At 57.3% G+C, this 19064-nt stretch overlaps 1 protein-coding gene across 3 annotated transcripts in view; it reads right to left on the bottom strand.

Annotated features, from left to right (window-relative positions):
• The window catches only part of RPTOR (regulatory associated protein of MTOR complex 1), a 333238-nt gene that overhangs the window by 237442 nt on the left and 76732 nt on the right, over positions 1-19064 (bottom strand). For 2 of the 3 annotated variants that reach the window (XM_045044638.1, XM_045044640.1), the window contains one exon: positions 10579-10661. In XM_045044638.1, the coding sequence (XP_044900573.1) occupies positions 10579-10661 (83 nt within the window). Of the gene's footprint in view, positions 1-10578; positions 10662-13267; positions 13414-19064 lie in introns of those variants that run through there. The other variant, XM_045044639.1, reaches the window with a different exon arrangement.

Genomic DNA, 19064 nt, shown 5'->3' with positions numbered 1-19064 from the left:
AACACACTTTTCAACTGCTTTAAATGGCGGGGGCGGGGGGACCTTAAACTGAAAAGAAAAAAAATCGCTATAAAATTGCACACCCAGCAAAACGATCTTTCAAAAACGAAACGAAGGAAGAATAAAAACATTTTCAGACAAAAACTAAATAATGTGTCGTCAGAAGATTCACACTAAAAGAAATATTTTAAAACTTCCAGACTGAAGGAAAATGATCCCAGAAGGGACAGAAATGCAGGAAGGCGTAAAGAGGGCAAAAGAACAATAACACAGCCTTGCACGCGGAGCAGAGCCACTGGTGGGACCGCAGGGGAGGGCAGGGCAAGTACATGCTGAGGCGTATGCTGCCCGGCGTGACCTCAGCTGAAGGACAGTGCACAGGACGCGCACACAGTCACCTGCGGGGTCACCCCGCACCAGCACACGGCACTAACACAAGGGGACGTGCAAAAATGTTCTGAAACCTGGTTAACATAAAAGGCAAGGGAAAAGGCAGTAGAAACGGACGAGACGAAACTAAGATATAAAAGAAGCCAGACATACACCCAGATGCGTCCACCGTCACGTGAACGGAAGCCCCCGGAGCCTGTAGCTCAGGGCCTCCTCTGGCACCTGTGCTCCTGGCCGTGCCCCGGACGGGCGAGCAGGGCGGCCTCAGGTCACCCAGTACACCAAGAGCCCTTCTCATCCTCTGTGCTTCATCTAAGCCCCTCCTCAGTGCTCTGGGGGAACAGAGGCGAGGCGGCCGACCGCTCTGGCGACCAAAGCCAGACCCGACAGACAGGGGGGAGCCCAGGGGTGGAACGTGCAGTCCTAAGACCTGGAAACTCTGGCTGGCCCTCCCCGCCAGGCAGCCGCCCCCGCCGGGGGCCGACGTCCACGCGGCAAAGCTGGAGCCCGCTCTTCACTGAGCCTGCCCCTGCCGGCAAAGCAGCCCCCGGCCCTGGGTGAGCCCACCAGCCCGAAGCCCCCCGGACAGGTGTCCCAGGACCCGCGGAGCTCCCAAGGCCCCAGTACACCGTGCCCTGTTCCCCTCAACTTAAAAGGTGAAGGACTCTCGTCGGCGGGGCACGTAGAAACATAAGCACGTTAAAAGGAGCGGCAGAGCTGCGAAACGGAGACCCCTCCGATTTTCACAATGATAAACACACAGAGAGGACCCCCCCCCCACCATGATCGCCATCTCCCGAGTCCTGTGCCCTGGACACAGCAGACCCGTGCTGTCCAAACTGCTCGCCTCCGAGAGGATGATCTGGCTTTAGTGCGGTCTAGCTCAAGTACATTCTGGAGATTTCCCCAGGGTCACAGGTCTCCCTGCTCCCAGACGAACACGGCCATCAAGTGCACTAATGAAAGGACAGTGTTTGTGAAACAAATTTCTTTAGGGTTATTAAGGCACAGAAAACCCTCTGGCCATACCTAACTATCCCAGACCGCTCCCTCCTAAGTCCCCTGTGCTCTTACCAGAGACTCTTAATAAAAATTTCATACGTGGGACAAATCAAACTGGCCAAAGACTATTTAGGACCTAAATGTTATTATGAGGTAATGTTATATATGTTGTGTGTTATGTTATATATGTTGTAATGTTATTATAACGTTATTATGAGATACCACATACATTATTTAGAAAGGACACAAGTCCTCATGACTAAAGTTATGGCTTACTTGATTTAAAAATCTCCATTATGGGGGCGCCTGGGTGGCTCAGCTGGTTAAGCATCCAACTTTGGCTCAGGTCATGATCTCACTGCTCGTGGGTTCAAGACCCATGTCGGGCTCGGTGCTGACAGCTCAGAGCCTGGAGCCTGTTTCAGATTCTGTCTCTCCTCTCTCTACCCCTCCCCTGCTCACTTGCTCTCGGTCTCTCTCTCTCTCTCAAAAACAATCATTGAAAAAAATTAAAAATGTCCATTATGAACTCTTACAACCCAACAATAAAGAAAAATAACCCAAGTAAAGAATGGTATAGGGTTTGAAGAGACATTTTCCCAAAGATGTGCAAATAAATGGCCAATAAGTACGTGAAAAGATGCTCAACATCCTTCGTTATTAGGGAAATGCTAACCAAAACCGGCATGGCCATCATCATAATAATTTTAAAACAAAACGCACAGAAAAAAACAAGTGTTGGTGAGGACGGGGAGAAACTGAACTGTCAAATGTCACCAGTAGGATGGAAAACGACCGGGGAAATCCTCCAAAAGGCAAACACAGAGGGGCGTCTGGGGGGGCTCAGTCAGTGAAGCATCTGACTTTGGCTCAGGTCATGATCTGACAGTCGTGAGTCTGAGTCCCACGTCAGGCTGACAGCTCAGAGCCTACTTGGGATTCTCTGTCCCTCCCTCTCTCGGCCCTGCCCCCACGTGTGGGCGCACATGCGCGCTGTCTCTCTCTCTCTCTCTCTCTCTCTCAAAAATAAACAGACATTAAAAAAGAAAAGGTAAACACAGAGTTACATACGAGCCAGCAATTCCTCCCCTAGGCATGTACCCAAAAGAACTGAAAACGTATGTCTGTGCAAGAACCCGTACACGAATGTCCACAGCAGCATCGTTCGTAACAGCCACAAGGTGGAAACAGGCCAAACGTCCACCCACAGATGGACAAACACGACGCGGAGCGTCCGTCCAGCGGCGTTTACTCAGCTGTGAAAAGCCCCAGACGCCGATCCATGCGACAACACGCACGCACACAAACGAGTCTCGGAAACGCGGTGCCGGGTGACGGCGGTCAGTCAGACACAGGCCAGGCTCTGCGCGGTTCCCGTCGTAATATCATTTTATGTGAATTTCATTTCCCCTTTCACAGCTCCGTGACATGCCACACCTACAGCAAACCCCTGACATTTAAGACAGGGGCACCCAGAAGCTGTCGTGAACCCCCGATTCACAACTACCCCTGTGACAGATGCTTTCCCGGCGGAATGAAGTCAAGCCGAGCAGACGGGGCCCCTCCCCTCCAGTCTGTTACCACCGCCCTGGAGCCGCGCTTTCTCCTCCGGCTGGAACCGGATTTGACAGCCCTTCGCAGTTGCGTATGGCGAGCATACGGTGGGCTCCTCGCGGCCACCCCCAATCCCGAGTCCCCTGCTTCAGGCTCTGTATCCTCTACTTTCCCAGCACTTCCTCAGACACCTTCGCTCCCGCCCCGGCAACCCCCCCCCCCCCCGCCAGAGCCGGGTGCACAAGGCTCGGCATCGGGGCCTCCAGGTTAACCGGGGAAGCCGCCGCACCGGCGGTCTGGGCGCGTCAGACACCGGAGCTACAGCTGCAGTCCTCACAGAAGGCGACCGGTCCTCATTTGCCATGTGTCACACACGCGGCTGAGACCAGATCCCAGGTGGGCTTGTTAAGGACACGGTCCAGCCCTGTTTCGCTATTAAACACAATCCTTCGAGCAAGTCATGCACGGGGGCGGGCGGGAGCGGGGTCCCAGCAGGAGGAGCACGGAGCTCTGTGCCAGGGGCTCGGGCCTCCCCACCACCGGCTCCACGCATTCCCCCCCCCAGCCAATGAGCCCACATTTCACCTCGTTTTCTCCTACCCGTGAACCCTCCTTTGGCGCTTACAGACCCTACAAGTTCAGCATAAACTCTCGACGTTCACGTCTAGGAAGCGGCAAAGCGACAGTTCACGTCGACGTTCTTCCCACGGCCCCTGGGCCACGGCCTCACCCCCCACCCCCCACCCCCCACCCCCCACCCGTGCAGTGGCAGCGAGGAGGCGGCCACCTGCTAGGCCCTCCCAGCCCAGGCCCACGTGCCAGCGGCCCACGGGGTGGGGGCAGGGGTGCAAGGGGCCACGCCGGCGGGGGGGCGGTGGATCACAGCCACATAGACATGAGGGGCTACAGTGGAGACACCTCCCTGGCAGTGGCCCGAAATCCACGCTCGCCGGGGTACCGCTCAAAGCCGCGTGGGCCCAAATCCCAGGACTCTCCCGCACCCACACCAGCCGCCCCGTGACCGCAGAGGCAGGGGTCACCACGGGGGCCGCACGGCGGTGGCACCACACGAGGCGATGCGCACACACCGCCCCAGAAGGCCGGGACGTGTGGCCGGGGACGGGCTGCTCACCCCTCCGCGTGGCCTGCAGGGTCACCCCCTCCCCCTGCTTCAACGTGCTTGTCGTCTTCTGCCAACAATCTGTCGGCGGCGCCACGAAGCTGCTGGGCGGCGGCCGCCTCTCTGCTCTGCTGGACGCGGTGGCAGGCGGGCTCGGCAGGAAGAGCCGGGTAGAAACGAGTTTTCTGGGGACGGGGGTGGCGCGCAGGCCGGGCTGCACGACCGGAACTGTCCGTGAACGCTGTGCGTGGAGAGGCGGTCGGGCGAGCAGGGAGAGGGCGGGGTGAAGGGGAGTGCGGGACAGAAGGCTTTGTCCACACCGTCGTGCAAACGTCGTGAGCACCTGGTGCGAAGTGCTTCCCGCCGGGCGGAGTAGTATCGAGTGGGGGCCATCTCCCCAGCTCTCCCTTTGCTCGTGTGCCCTCACTGGCAATGTGTCACAGAAACACTGGCAAGGGGGACAGAGCCCAACCTTGGGACCAACAGAAAAGGAAGCCGGCTGCTGCAGGAAGAGGGAGAGGGGAGCTGGCTGGCCTGGGGGACAACAGGACGGGATGATGGTGGGACAGTGGCATCACGGATGACTCGTGGGGCATCTTCACTGCTGAGCCACCATGTCAGCTTGAGACTAAGGTCAAGCGTGACCGGCCCAACAGGAGTCACTACAAATGCCTCAGAGCACCCCCAGGCCGGGGAGCACAGTCCCACGGCATGGCTGGGCCCTCCCTCGAGAGTCCACATCGGACTCTGAAAATGCCACAACGAGGCAGAACCCACCCACTCACGAGTCTTGACCGCATCCCTGTAGGAACTTCATTCCGGAACACCCGAGGGAGTCGGGGGGAGAGCTGTCAGCGTGGACATACGCTGCTCTGCCCCTACTCCACCCCCAGCGAGGGACGAGCCACAGCCTGTGGGTCTCAAGCGCCGCGACCCGCCCCAGGAAGGAAACCACAGGCCAGGGGGGCAGGTCACCCAGCAGCGCAGCGGGCTTGGAGCCCGTCCCAGCAACCGGGCGGGCAGAGCCGCTTCCCTAGCACCCCCAGCACGAGGGCCAAGCCGTCAGCCCTGCTGCAGGGAGGAGGCAAGGACACAGCCTCACCACAGCCCCACCAGAACAGCATCGCACCGGAGCGCCGGGCTGGCAAACACCTGTGCCTCACACCTACAGGACAAGCCCGTGGGCCCCAAGGAGGAACGAAGCTGTCCACTGGCCTTAGGCCCCGTTCCCCCCAGACGCCCCCTCCCACCACACGGTACGGCGACGAGCCACGTTGGTCCAGGCATGCGCTCAGTGGCGTGCAGGCAACCCTGTGACCAACAGCAAAGTCGCTTCGGTTCAAGTGCAGCAGTGACTCCTACTTGGCCGATGACCAGGCGGTGGGGCCTTGCTCTGTCCCAGACAGACTTCCCGCCCGCATGCACCCCGCTGGGCAGGCAGCACTGTAAGAACGTGCCAGGCCACTCGCCCACCGCGAACAACCTGAGGAGCACGGTCGACTGAAGGGCGGGATGGAATTCAAGCCCGCGGAACGGAGTCCACACCATGTCGTAAGCACCGTCCCGTGTGGCCCGAGATGTGCCTGCAGGGCCTGCGGCCACACACAGGCGGGCCACCCCTGCACACCCTGACCTGGCTCCAGAAGGAGCTCCTACACGCCAGGGGCGCTCCGGCGAGGCCCCAAAGGGCATTCTGCAAACTGGAACGTTCCCGGGACAAAATGGACTCAGTCAGGGGTCAATGCGGATACCGCCCGGGTGGAAACCTTCAAGTCCCTTCCCCTTAGTGAGTTATAAACATGCCAGCATCAGGTGGCTTTCGGGTCCCCCCCACCGATAACAGAGGAGAGGGAGAGGGGCCGTGGTCCGCAGCGCTCTGGGGAAAGCACGACAGGAAGGGACCCCCGTCTGCCGCCCCCCATCGGCTCGGGCCGTTACACCCTGTGCTAAACTGCCAGAAACCCCCCAACTTGTTAGAAAAAGGCCGAGAAAGACGAACTCTTCACGGGGTACGCAGTGCTTTGGATCCCCCAGTCCCGTCGCCCAGCTGTACGCTCAGCTGGGGCCCGACGAGGGGCAGCGAGGCCTGGCAGGACCAGCAGCCGGCGGCAGCCGCGACAGCAGCTGGCACCCCTCCCCCCCTCTCCGGCAGAACACAGATTTATGAACCCACGAGGTAGTAAGGCACAGCCTTAAATTTAATCAAAAGAAATGTCTCACCAGTGGCAAACTGATAAATTATTTAGACAAGGGTTCAGTCGGCCTGGAAAGGAAATGTGGGCCTGAGAGTCTGGCCACCTCAGAAAAAAAAAAAAAAAAGCACCGTCCTGACTTCTCTCTGAATTCCTTCCTGAGCCCAAATCACCTGTATCAAGATGTTTTATCTTGAATAAAGCTAGAAAAACAAGGAGGAAAGAGCACGAGGAAGGACATCAACTCTCCAAGACACGAGGCGGACAGGTTTGCTGTGGTCAGTTCTCTGCCGCTCCCGTGTGGCGTTGGGGTCGCGCGATCCCCCAGCCCGTCCCGCCCACGGCAACGCGGAGGCACGAATACACTAATGAACACGACCTTATGTCCCCACCTTTCTGAGTCTCGCAGTCCGGGGCACGGACAAAGAGAAAACCAAATCTATGGGCATCCACACCAAAGGTCTAGAAATTTAATAATGCTCCCATTGCTTTATTGCGGACGGCACATCGACCTCTATTACGGCACAACACCCGAGGGCCCTGTAGAATGCAATAACGTGCTGTGTGTTTAGCTTTGCAATGTTTCAAAGGACCCTGATTTACAGTTAGGAACAGGCACCTTGCACACAAACATCGGAGCCTGGTAATTGCCTCATGTTTTGTGCAAACTCGATGAGGCGGCACGAGGCGGGCCTCCCTCCCTCTCCGGTGACCCACGGGAGGTTACAAAGAGCAGAGCAGCACCGCTCGCTCCGGGGCACGTAGCATCATCACCCAGTGCACACGGCACAGCCCCACGGCCGACAGCAGCGAGCCCGTCAGGTCTCCTGCTGCCTCCATTACCTGAGGCTCGTTTCTGAAACAGAGGAAGCCACCAGATGGAAGCAGCAAAATTTTAAACATTTTTATGGTACTTACAAATGAACGCAATCATCTTGACATTCAGAAAAGAAAACGCTAAGTATTCGCTGCTGTGGTGGTGCTTCCCGATTGCAGGCAAACCATCGCACTCCGTCGGCACGGACTGCGTCTTTCCGGGGGTCGCTGGCCCGCATCCCAAGCCCGCTCCGTAACCCCGCCCCGACGGGGGTCCCGCCTGCACCGGTCCACGGGCGCTTTTCCTAAGTACCCTATGATCTAGAAACATCCTCCCTCGTCAGCCTTGTGAACTGAATCTCTCCTTCCAAACACTACCTTGCAGATCCGTTCTGGAAACCCCGCTCACTTCAAGCACGTTTCTCAGACTAACAACCGTCCACCCGGAGGACTCGCCCCCCCACCCCCCACCCCCGCGGCTGGCCCTCCCGCCACCATGAGAAGGGAACTTCTCAACCCTACACTGATTCTATCGTCATTTCTGGATCTGCGATCATTTCTTTATATATAAATGCTGCCTGCCTTACGTGGTAATGCCTCTTCCAGATGCCATGGGAGAGATCTGCTCTTAGAAATTCAGATTAAAAACAATAATAGATCCTACTTTCGAAGATTCCACGTACTGCCAGCTAGCGTGAACTAGCCCATGCCTACCAAGCTAAGCTAGTAAGAAAGCTGGCCGCAAATCAGCTTAGGACTCCAAAAAAAAACCAACACAAAACTGCAAATCATAGCAAATGGAGTACACGTTGCAATACAATATCTTGGAATATCAGACACGCGTTCTGAAGCCCGTATCTTCTCATGTGGTATTTCTTTAACAGTTAATTAAAATGGCGGAGCCCCTCCTGTGAAGGACACGGCTGGCAGACCTGAATTCAAGGGGCTGCGCTCTCCTGGAGGTAAGCCCCCCCCTGGGACAGGGTCAGGGGTAGGCAAGTCAGAAAGGCATTCTCTTACATCCAAACACTGCTGGTTCTCCACCTTCTAGATGCCGGTGGCGTGCCCCGTATGTGCGGTCACACGCGGCCTGGAAGCCTGTCTGCACCACACATGCACCCTTGGGCGCCTGGGTGTCGTCGCTGAGGTCCCGGAGGGCCTTCCGAGTCCCCAAGGAAGCTACTTCCTAGTGGTAACAGCAGGCATCTCAGCTGTTTTCAAAGGGACGCACCATCCAAACCTCTCCCGAAGGCATCACACTCTCAAGAGAAAGGCTCCTGGGTTTTTGTAGAACCATCAAGAGGAGACAGCAAAGCCCTCAGGCACGGAACAAAACCACCCCTAAGAAACCGCCTTCTGAAGAATGAGAGTCTGCGGCTACTGAGTCGACAAGTCAGAAAGGGGGCATCGAGACGAGACGCACCCCCAGACACAGAGACGGTCACTACCGCTCAGCCATCCCAGGACTACGGGCGGCAGCGGAAGCCACCGAGGGCACAGTCGCAGGCACCAACACACGCACTCTGGCTGTTCTCTTAGAATGTGAATGCAATGCAAAGACTCCCTAAACTCTGGATCACGCAAGGGGTCCACAGACAAAGACCCCAAGCAGGCAGACCTCGCCGGGGGCCCTAAGCCACTTGCTTCCATGAAGCAGAGGCTCAAAACGGAGGACCGAGGATGGCAAAGCGTCCGGGGAGGCACCCACAAGGCCACGGGCCCCCCACCTTCCCCGTCAGGCCCTTTAGAGAATTCCAGAGCCCGCTACACAAAGCTGAACACACAGGCACCTCCACAAACACCCCAAATTTCTAATCTTCTACTAAAACCATTAAATCTTCAAACCAGCTAAAGAGAAAGGCTAAAGGAAACGGGTCTCGGGGTGGCTTACAAATAACTTAAGATCTTAAAAGCGCCTTGTCACAGTCACCGCATCCCACGCCACTTTCCTTCAAAACAACAAAACCCCCAAACTGTAAGACACAAGCAGCGGAAGGCACGGTAAGTGGGAGTGGCACCCTACGAACAACCTTACCTTCTGAATCAAAGACTAAGCATATAACAGGTCATCTTTTGAGTGTGGAGTGTTTTTCTCGACTGTCTGAAAACTGAAGAAGGGCTCTGACTAGTTGGGGCTGCAGAAAAGTTACCGAAAATGCATTTCCTGTGCAAAAGAAAAGCCATGATTTAAGAGTACCATGAAAAACGCTTTTCATTTGCTAAAGACTGTGGGGGAAACTCAGGCAAGAGAACGAGTTGGAGGGCGCGTGGCCCGGACCACCTGCACACACGGAGTGGGGGGGTGGGGCATGGGCGGCAGCGAGCGGTGTCCAGTCCCCCAGGGACGAGCGCGCAGGGCTGTAAGGAGCCCTCACCTGGAAGGCTATGTGAACCCTGGAGGCGGTGCCCCCATCAGGAGGAGAGAGGAGGGAGAGGAGAGAGGAGGGAGACGAGGCAGGAGGGGGAGGGGGAGGAGGGAGAGGAGAGAGAGGAGAGAGGAGGGAGAGGAGGGAGAGGAGGGAGGAGGGGGAGGAGGGGGAGGAGGGAGGAGGGAGAAAGGGAGGAGGGAGAAAGGGAGGAGGGAGGAGGGGGAGGAGGGAGAGGAGGGAGGAGGGAGACGAGGGAGGAGGGAGGAGGGAGGAGGGAGAGGAGAGAGAGGAGAGAGGAGGGAGACGAGGGAGGAGGGGGAGGAGGGAGAGGAGGGAGAGGAGAGAGGAGGGAGACGAGGGAGAAGAGGGAGAGGAGAGAGGAGGGAGACGAGGGAGAAGGGGGAGGAGGGAGGAGGGAGAGGAGGGAGAGGAAAGAGGAGGGAGATGAGGGAGGAGGGAGACGAGGGAGGAGGGGGAGGAGGGAGAGGAGGGAGAGGAGAGAGGAGGGAGACGAGGGAGAAGAGGGAGAGGAGAGAGGAGGGAGACGAGGGAGAAGGGGGAGGAGGGAGGAGGGAGAGGAGGGAGAGGAAAGAGGAGGGAGATGAGGGAGGAGGGAGACGAGGGAGGAGGGGGAGGAGGGAGAGGAGGGAGAGGAGGGAGAGGAGGGAGGAGGGGAGAGGAGGGGGAGGAGGGAGACGAGGGAGGAGGGAGAGGAGGGAGACGAGGGAGGAGGGGGAGGAGGGAGAGGAGGGAGAGGAGAGAGGAGGGAGACGAGGGAGGAGGGGGAGGAGGGAGAGGAGAAAGGAGGGAGGAGGGGGGAGGAGGGGGGGAGGGGGAGGAGGAAGAGGAAGGAGAGGAGGGAGACGAGGGAGAAGGGGGAGGAGGGAGAGGAGGGAGAGGAGAGAGGAGGGAGACGGAGGAGGGGGAGGAGGGAGGAGGGAGAGGAGGGAGAGGAGAGAGGAGGGAGACGAGGGAGGAGGGGGAGGGAGGAGGGAGAGGAGGGAGAGGAGAGAGGAGGGAGATGAGGGAGGAGGGAGATGAGGGAGGAGGGAGACAAGGGAGGAGGGAGAGGGAGGAGGGGGAGGAGGGAAGAGGGGGAGGAGGGAGAGGAGGAGAGCGTAGGAAACGCGCTTACCCGTGGCTGCCAGTTCTCGTACTGCTTCTGTAAATTTGCACCGATGGTTTCCAGAGCTTTCTGAGGCCCCATCGACAGAGGATCTGAAGAAGCAATAAAAAGGGGAAAGTTCATTATCCGTGCATCTCCTCGCCGCCAGGACTGCCTCTCGCTGCGTCCTCCGCCATCACTCACTTCACGGCCACCTCGGACCCGAGACACAACTGGGGTCTTCTGCCATCACCAGACCTAGGGAGCTGCTACGCCCCCAAACAGGCCAGAACGCACACCGTTCTAGAGAACAGCGCCTTCACCGGACCCACCGGCCCTGTGGCTTCCCGTCCCTGTGCTCACCATGCAGCCTCATGGTCTCCCTGCCCCCCCACTGCCTCACCCCCACACTGCCCGCAGGCTGTGCAAAGGAGGGGCCGCAGGGAGGGCCACGCGGCAGTCCCCTCACCTTCTAACGACAGCCCTCACGCAACAGGACGGGGAGGAGGACAGAACGACCATGGTGACGCGTTCGTCTGCGAACTTTCGCCTACGCGCAAAAACCAGTTTCACAAGCACACCCGTGTGTTAGTGGCTCACCCGCCTGTTTCGGGAGTGGATTCTAGTGCAAATAACTCTAACCAGCAACTCCTCAAACTTACTTGGTCTCGGGACTCCTGTGCACCCTTGAAAATTATGCAGAACCCCAAACAATGTTTAAGCGGCGGTATCTATTGATTGGTATTGGCTGTATTCAAAATCAAACGAGAAATTTTAAACAGAGTTCTTCATTCATTCGTTTAAAAGTAATAACAACTCATTACATTTGAACATAGATACTTATTATGAAAAATGACTGTTTTGCCAAAAAAAAAAAAAAAGGAATCAAGGAAAAGAGCAGGCCTGCCTTACAATTTTTAGAAATTTTCTTTAGTATCTGGTTTAACACATGACAGCTGGACTCCACTACCTGCTTCTGCGCTCATCTGTCACAAAATGTGGTCCTCGCCGACACAGAGGAGGAAAACCCCACCTCACGCACGGACACACAGATGCTGCCGGGAAGGAGAGGCTGGTTTAAATAGCCTTTGTAGGGGCGCCCGGGTGGCGCAGTCGGTTAAGCGTCCGACTTCAGCCAGGTCACGATCTCGCGGTCCGGGAGTTCGAGCCCCGCGTCAGGCTCTGGGCTGATGGCTCAGAGCCTGGAGCCTGTTTCCGATTCTGTGTCTCCCTCTCTCTGCTCCTCCCCCGTTCATGCTCTGTCTCTCTCTGTCCCAAAAATAAATAAACGTTGAAAAAAAAAATTAAAAAAAAAAAAAAAAATAGCCTTTGTAGGGGCGCCCGGGTGGCTCAGTCGGTGAAGCGTCCCACTTCGGCTCAGGTCGTGATCTCGCGGTTTGTGAGTTCGGGCCCCGCGTCGGGCTCGGTGCTGACAGCTCAGCCTGGAACCTGCTTCGGATTCTGTGCCTCCCTCCCTCTCTGCCCCTCCCCCACTCACACTCTCTCTCGAAAATAAACAAACATTAAGAAAATAACAAAAGAAGTAAAGAAACAGCCTTTGCAGACAGTCGTGGCTATCTTCTTGGATGCTATACGACCCCACCGCGGCAGTTTCTTTAAGACTGCGTGACGTGGAGTCTGAAAGCACAGCGATGGCCCTGGATCTACGGCACTGAACCCGCTAGTCTGTCGTGCGCTTTGAACGGACCCTCTACCGACGGATGACGTGTCGTCATCACTGGTCACTTGTAAAACCCTGGCTCACCGAGCCATGTGGATCTTCGGCATTTCGTTCCCTAATAGCTCAAATTTTACCACCGGCAACAAATACTTCCATGTCTACCTAAAGTGACAGCTCACTCTGTTCACCTTCCAGAAAACGCCTGCCAAATGCCCCAGGTCCGTCAGTCGCTTCTCCAGGCAAAGAGGATCTACCACGAGAAAAGCCACTAGTGTAGCTCAGGACTCACCCGCCGCGTGAAGCCTTTCCTCCCTGCAACCAGGACCCGCCACCCGGCAGCCCCCGCCGCCACACAGCCTTACAGGTGTGCTGTAAGACTGTTCACTGCTGAGCCACAGTCCCCAACACAACACCTTTCCCGAACTGTTTGCAGTCTCCTCGTTTTCCGTGTATTAACGCTAAGTCTGCCCCAACGCCCCCAAGCATCCGTCTCAAATACCGTCTTGCACACGGTTGAGATGGCAGCTAATCTCCCTCGACACCCCGGCCGCCCCCCGTGCAACCCCTGCTTGGCAAGAACCTAACACTCCTCCCTGCAGAAGTGGGAATGGCTCCCAAGGACACAGCCTCACGGGACCGGGGACGACCGCACACACGTGACCGGAGTCTCACAGGGAAGAGAAAATTAAGTGCAGAACTCAAAGAGCAGTTGAAGACACAATGCTGGACAACTTCCCACATCTGGCAGGAGACATAAACTTACAGGTTCGAGAAGCTCAGTGAACCTCCAACAGGATTAACCCGAGAAAACCCATACCCAGACACATCAGAGTCAAATCGCCAAAAACAAAAAACCGAAAATAAAAGTCCTTGGAGAAAAATCCGTTCACAAAGGATCAGGAATGAGACGGTCTCTGGGTTTCCCAGCGACAACGAAAGCTGGACAGAGCAACACCTCCACGTCCGTCGTGAAGACGTCAGCCTGATGTTCAAGTCTGAGGATAAAACAGAGGTCTTTTCAGACACGCAAACACTCACAAAATCTGTCCCGTGGTCTCCTCTTGAGAAATACAGCACCGAACAAGGCCATGAAGGATCCAGGAAAAGAAAGAGAGAGACCACAAGACGCCCACGAGCCAGCTCTAAGGATGAAACGGTTCAACAGGAGAGGGGTAGTTTTAAAAAAAACGAACAGATTATCTGAGCACTGGAATGAGTCCTGATAGCGCCTGACAGATCTACTGGAGTGTATGTAAAAAACTGAACTCACAAGTTCACAGAAAATTTAGCAAATAAAAGTAACTGGCAAATTTGTAACTACTACAGGGAACAAATCGCTTACACAGACAAGAAAGGAATCAGAGTAGCCCCTCTGGGAAAGGCAGAGAGAAGAGACAGCTCCCTCTTAATATACTTTCTAGTATGATGGGACTCGAAAACTTGTATGCATGTACTACTTTGATTTTTAAATAAAAAAGAATTATAAAATTAAGTAACGGGACTTCAGGATTGGCAAGGACCTTCAGCATCGGTGCGTCAAAGTCATCGAGGACTTTTCAAAACAGAGACGCCGGGCTCTACCCTGGAGACTCCAATTCAACAGCTTCAGAAGAGCCCAGTCAGCTAACGAGCACCTTCTGGCTGAGCGGAACCTAACAAAAATTGGGTCATAATTAACTTATCTGGAAGAACTATGGTAAATTCGTTTCCATCTGTAACTAAAGACATTAGACGATCATTTTCATCTCTCTGTCCTGGTAGGAACCGAGTGCTGAGGTCTCGAAGGAATTACGACGACCCCAGTCAACTCTGCTATAATCTGAATCACAAGACTGGCAAAGGGCCAGAATAAATCGGGATCGGAAAAATAAAAACTCAGGGCCACCGAAGAGCAAAGGGGAGCTGAAAACAGCATCAGCAGATAGAAGCCGCTCAAACGGCCAGGCCTGGGACAGGAGACCAGGGGTAGATACAAGAGCCAGCGTGAACCTTCCAGCCCGTGTGGCATCCGTGTGCCCGGTGCTCCGGCTGGAGTCCACGGGCAAGAGAAGGACACGGTTTCCTCTGGACAAAGAGGAGAGGCCCAGCCGGGTGCCACCTGATCAGAGGCAGGTCGTACACGTGCCCTCTGCGAACCCCGAACCCCGTCGAAGGGCGGAAGGGAGGGAGTGCAGGAGGTGAAGGTACTCATGTCGGGGGAAGGGCCAGAGCTGGCCCTCCCCCCTGGACTTCTCCCCTTGGAAAGCCCAGGCCCTCCCGCCCCACACGGTCCTCTCCCATGTCCCCAGAGAGGGCCTGCCGCCCGTCTGCCAGAGCTGGAGGGCCTCTGCCCGCAGGCAGGCCGGCAGACCCCTCGCGGTCGTGGCCCTCCTCCTCCTTCCCTGGTCTGGCTCAAAATTCCTGCCTTCCCGAGGGAGGGGCCGCGATCAACCAAGGCCGCCTGTCACATCCTCTGTACTGGGAACCCCGTGGCCAATTAACGGCATGGTTTCCTCCCAAGGGTGTGACAGTGGGGGGAGGCGCGTGGGGGGAGGGGAAGACGAGGACAAGGAAAACGATGCTTTTACTACAATAAACCAAGTCGCTGTGTCAGCGAAACTAAGTTCCTGGTGGACAGTGTGGACAGTGTGGAAGTGTGGGCGCATCTCTCCTCTCCTGCCCTCACGGGTTCCTGTTCAGTGAACAAAGTGGGCGGGCAGGTGGGTGGAAGGGAGAGGGCGTAACTGGCATTTGTATAAAACGTGAGCTTTGCATCGACGTTCCTGCAAGGCTTTCAGGCTAAGCCCCGTACCTCGTATGCGCAGACCTTCACGTCGGCAGGAACTGCCGTCAACCTACGCCCCGACACAGGGGAGAAGCTGGAGTTCTGGGTGGTCAAAAACCTGGGCCAAGGTCACAGAGGTCGGCGATGGGGCTGGCAGTCAGCCAGCCTGGAAAACCTCCTGTCCTGTCCACTCTTCCTTCGGGGGAGCCCGTGCACCATCAACTACCAACGTGCTGGTCCCAGCCGCAGCACCTGGTGCCGGCACCATGGCCGCTCTCCCTCCTCCTGGGAGGTTCTGGAAGGTCCTGAGAAGGGCAGGAGCCCAGGGAGCACGGCTCTGCTGACCCGGAGAGGAGCACTGGGGGCCTTCTCCTGTGACATCACTCCTCCCCGGAAAGTCTGCAGTGCCTCCAGCATGCTCCCTTTTGGGGAAGGTGAACGCGAGGACGACTAACTTAAGGGGCCGGGCTGGCTGGAAGGTGACGAGAGACCGGGCCGGACTTCGGGGCCGCTGCCCACACTGTTCCTTGATCTGTGTTGGGTCAGTCTGGGGAAAGGTGCCAAACTATATGCTGGGATCAGCCCACCTTCAGAACAGACTGAAAATTAAAAAAGCACACAGCGCTCGCTGCTCAAAGAACGTCCGTAGTCCTCTGTAGCTTGTATTTAAGTGGACGTTTCATAGGTATTTGTTAATTGACATATTAACTGAGTACTGCCTATTAGATCAAGTGCAAATTTCTCTGTGTGGCGTTCGAGGACTCTGCCACTAATTAGCTGTGTAACCTCGAGCAGCTAATTTTCATTGAGAAATAATAATGGCAAAGGGGCCACTTTGAAGTCAGAGACAGTTTTCAACGGCTCTGCGCCATCGGCCATGATGTCATCCACATATATGTTCTCATTAGAAGCATATACAGTGGGAGGCGTTTCATCCTACTGAGTCAAGGACAGAGCAGGACACAGCCTGGCAGCAAGGCTCTGGCCAAGGGCCGGACGTGGCCCTCCCACGGCCTGAGGGTCCCGGAAAGGGAGCCATCATCCTCCAGGAGCCTTGTCTACACTGCAGCCGGGCCCAACCCTCAGTCTCACCGCCACTTAGCCACAAAATAGATGAGGTCCTGGTGCCATCTCCCGTCCCCCGCCCCGTGCAGGCACCAGGAGCTGTGGCCGGGATGCCCTTTTGTGAAGTGCGAACCCTGTCGCTCGCACAAGGCACTCTGCTCATGGGGATGGAGGCTCCACACAATTTACACTAACGCCTCCTTCAGGGGACACGGAGATACTGCCGGGAGAGGCCAGTGTGACCGGACAAAGAGGGCCTCACCCGGGAGCCCCCGAGAACGAGGGCTTCCACCGCAGGCCCATGGTGCTCCAGGCTCACGGCAGTGGGTGCCCCCTACACCCCACACCCGGGGGGCTCAGCCCCCACGGCTGGGCCCCTTCTCCTCCTCGCGGTCTTGGCTCTCACCTCCCCTGCAAAACCCCCTCCCTCCACACGGCCTGCCCCGAGTCCTCTAGCCACAGCACCTTCTGAGCTCCTGGGCCCCTCAGGGTGGACCCACCTCACTAAAGGTGCAGAGATGACCGCTCTCTTCTTAGCTCACCTGCACAGGGCCTCTCGGTGCCCGCATGCATGGAGGGAAAAAGAAAAGGCCTGTCTCCAAGGAGTAAGAGAAAAACACAGGTGAGTGCCTCCTCGATATTTCCTTGGGACACCAGAATTTCCAAGCCCCTGACAAACCTTCAGCTCTCCTACCTCTTATGATACACGGCTACCATTAACGAGCACATAAAAAAATCTCCCGGCAAAATTATACTTCCTCCTGTTCAGCAGTCAACTCATCTGCACCCTGCTTTCAAACACAGACACCTCTCCAAGAGGGATGGGCACTCACCATCCTTCAGTGGGGATGCTTTTAGTATCACTGCTGTAGCATTTAATGTCAGGCCATAAAACAAAACAGCCTCTCCCCTGCTTCTCTGAGAAGAGCTGAGTGTCACTTCTATGAAATAAAACAGCATCTTATTATCTGGCGGAGTGGGGGGGCCGGGGCGGGGAAAGACGCGTTGAAAGCCGTGAGGGAGCGCGGGAGGGCCTGTGAGCCCCCCGAGTCCTCACCTTCCCCACGAGCCGCAAGGGCCTGTGCGCCCAAGCCTTCCCTCCCTGCCTTCCCTGCGTCAGGGAGGCCACGCACTGGCTTCAGAGCAGCACGCGGAGGCTCTACCTGTCTATTCTGGCAACGACGTCCCTGTCACATCAGAAAGCCTAAAGGGCCGCTTCACGGACGAGGACAGGCCCGTTCTCTGAGCCTCCGGAAGCAGCGCTCTCTCCTACGCGGTGCTGGCAGCACATGCCCGGGGACAGCAACACGGACTGAGAAGTAAGAGTCGCCCACGTATCTCACCACTCAGAGCCCTCGGCCCCGAGGGCAGAGCGGCTCCAACCTGCACCGACCACCTCCCCTGGCCTGAGGTGGGTCTGTGGCCCAAAAGCAACCCACCTGCAATCGCTCCACCCCTGCACAGAGACCCCACGCTCACGGGCACACCGGAAAGTAAGGCAGTGGGGCTCTGGCCGTCACCTGACACGGCTAACGTCTACTTTGTAAAACAAAATAAGAAACGCGCAGCACTTCGCTATCAAACATCTGCCGGAGGCCCCCAGAGCACGGAGCCGCTGTCCCACTGGGCTGGGGTGCACGACACACGATCCGTTCTCCTCTCTCCGTGAGCACGCGGGGGCAGAAGAGAAGTGGACGCAGGAGGCGCCTGGGTCCCCACTCAGTGCTGTGGCAGGCGGGGGGTCCAGGTGGCGGGCGAACAGGCATCGGGGGCCGCTCCTTGACACAGGCAGTCTGCACTGAGCCGCGTTCCCCCTCCCAGGAGGGAGGCACCCTCACTGCTCCATTTTACAGATGAGGAAACTAAGGCCCCGGTAATGGGTGATTTGCTGAAGGGAACAGCAGAGCCCTCTGACTTCCGGAGACACAGCGCAGACCCCGAAGACCAGACACAGTGTGCAGACTGGCTGCCTTCCACACAGGAGGGCCCCGTGGGCTGTGTGGCTGCACCCGCCTGCAGGGGGCCGTCCCGGCAATGCCCTCCCCTCCCCAACCCGGCCACGACCCAGTCTGGATGTCCGCATTCTGGAAGACGCAGGACCAACCCTCCTCGGGCCTGGGTGTCCTTGCCCCGCCAGCCCAGCCGCTCCTCGGCCCTCACCACCTGACCCCTTGTCCGGTGCTACACTCATCCCCAGCAGCTCCCCTCCCCACTGACTCAGGACCCTGGCTCTGCTCCTCTTCCTCCGGTCAGTGCTCGCCCCGGGCGGGTGACCTCCCCACCCCCTTGTCCACCAGCCAGGTCTTCCCAGCCGTCCGCAGACGCTGTAGTGCTCCAAATGCCCAGAAGCACTGGCCTTTCACACATCTCCAAGGCTGGGCCCCAACTCTTGGTCCCGGCTGCCACTATCATCACACCTGACACCAGCAAATGCCTGCACGAGCCAGCCTGGGGCCACTGGCTGGGGCTGGGCAAGGCTGGCAGCCCTCCGGGGTGGGGGCTCTCGGGGAGCTGTCCGTCCCGTCAGGGGCTCGGAGGCCGCACAGGCGAAGGGAAGACAGTGTTCCTGGGGAGGGCTGGGGACCTGGCAGGGAGGAGCAGACACCCGTGTGGGGAGGGGCAGACAGCAGGGACGAGACGCTGGGTCACACAGGGTAAGAGACACCGAGAAAATACACCAAGGCTGTTGGAGGAGGGAATCACGAATACGGAAAATCCCACTGGGTTGGAGACGAGGCACAATGCATGGTTCTTAACGTGTGCAGACAGCACGGAAATACGGATGTGAACGTGTACACAGAAAACACACCTGTGCACACGCGTGTGTCCCCTGCTCTGGCAAGGGGAGACGAGTGGCAAGACACTGCTTCTCATGACAACACCGGCCCCGGGGTCTCCGTTTCTAAATCCGGATGCCGCCGACAGCACCTGGGCTCGCAGGCGGTGTGGCCCATCGGGGGAAGGGCCGAAAGAACAAGCCGGAAGTAAGGAGGCACTCAACAGTGG

Source organism: Felis catus, chromosome E1 (genome assembly GCF_018350175.1).
Source record: "Felis catus isolate Fca126 chromosome E1, F.catus_Fca126_mat1.0, whole genome shotgun sequence".
NCBI classification, from domain to species: domain Eukaryota; kingdom Metazoa; phylum Chordata; class Mammalia; order Carnivora; family Felidae; genus Felis; species Felis catus.
The sequence above is the reverse complement of the archived record's forward strand: the minus strand, read 5'-3'. Positions and strand labels throughout refer to the sequence as shown.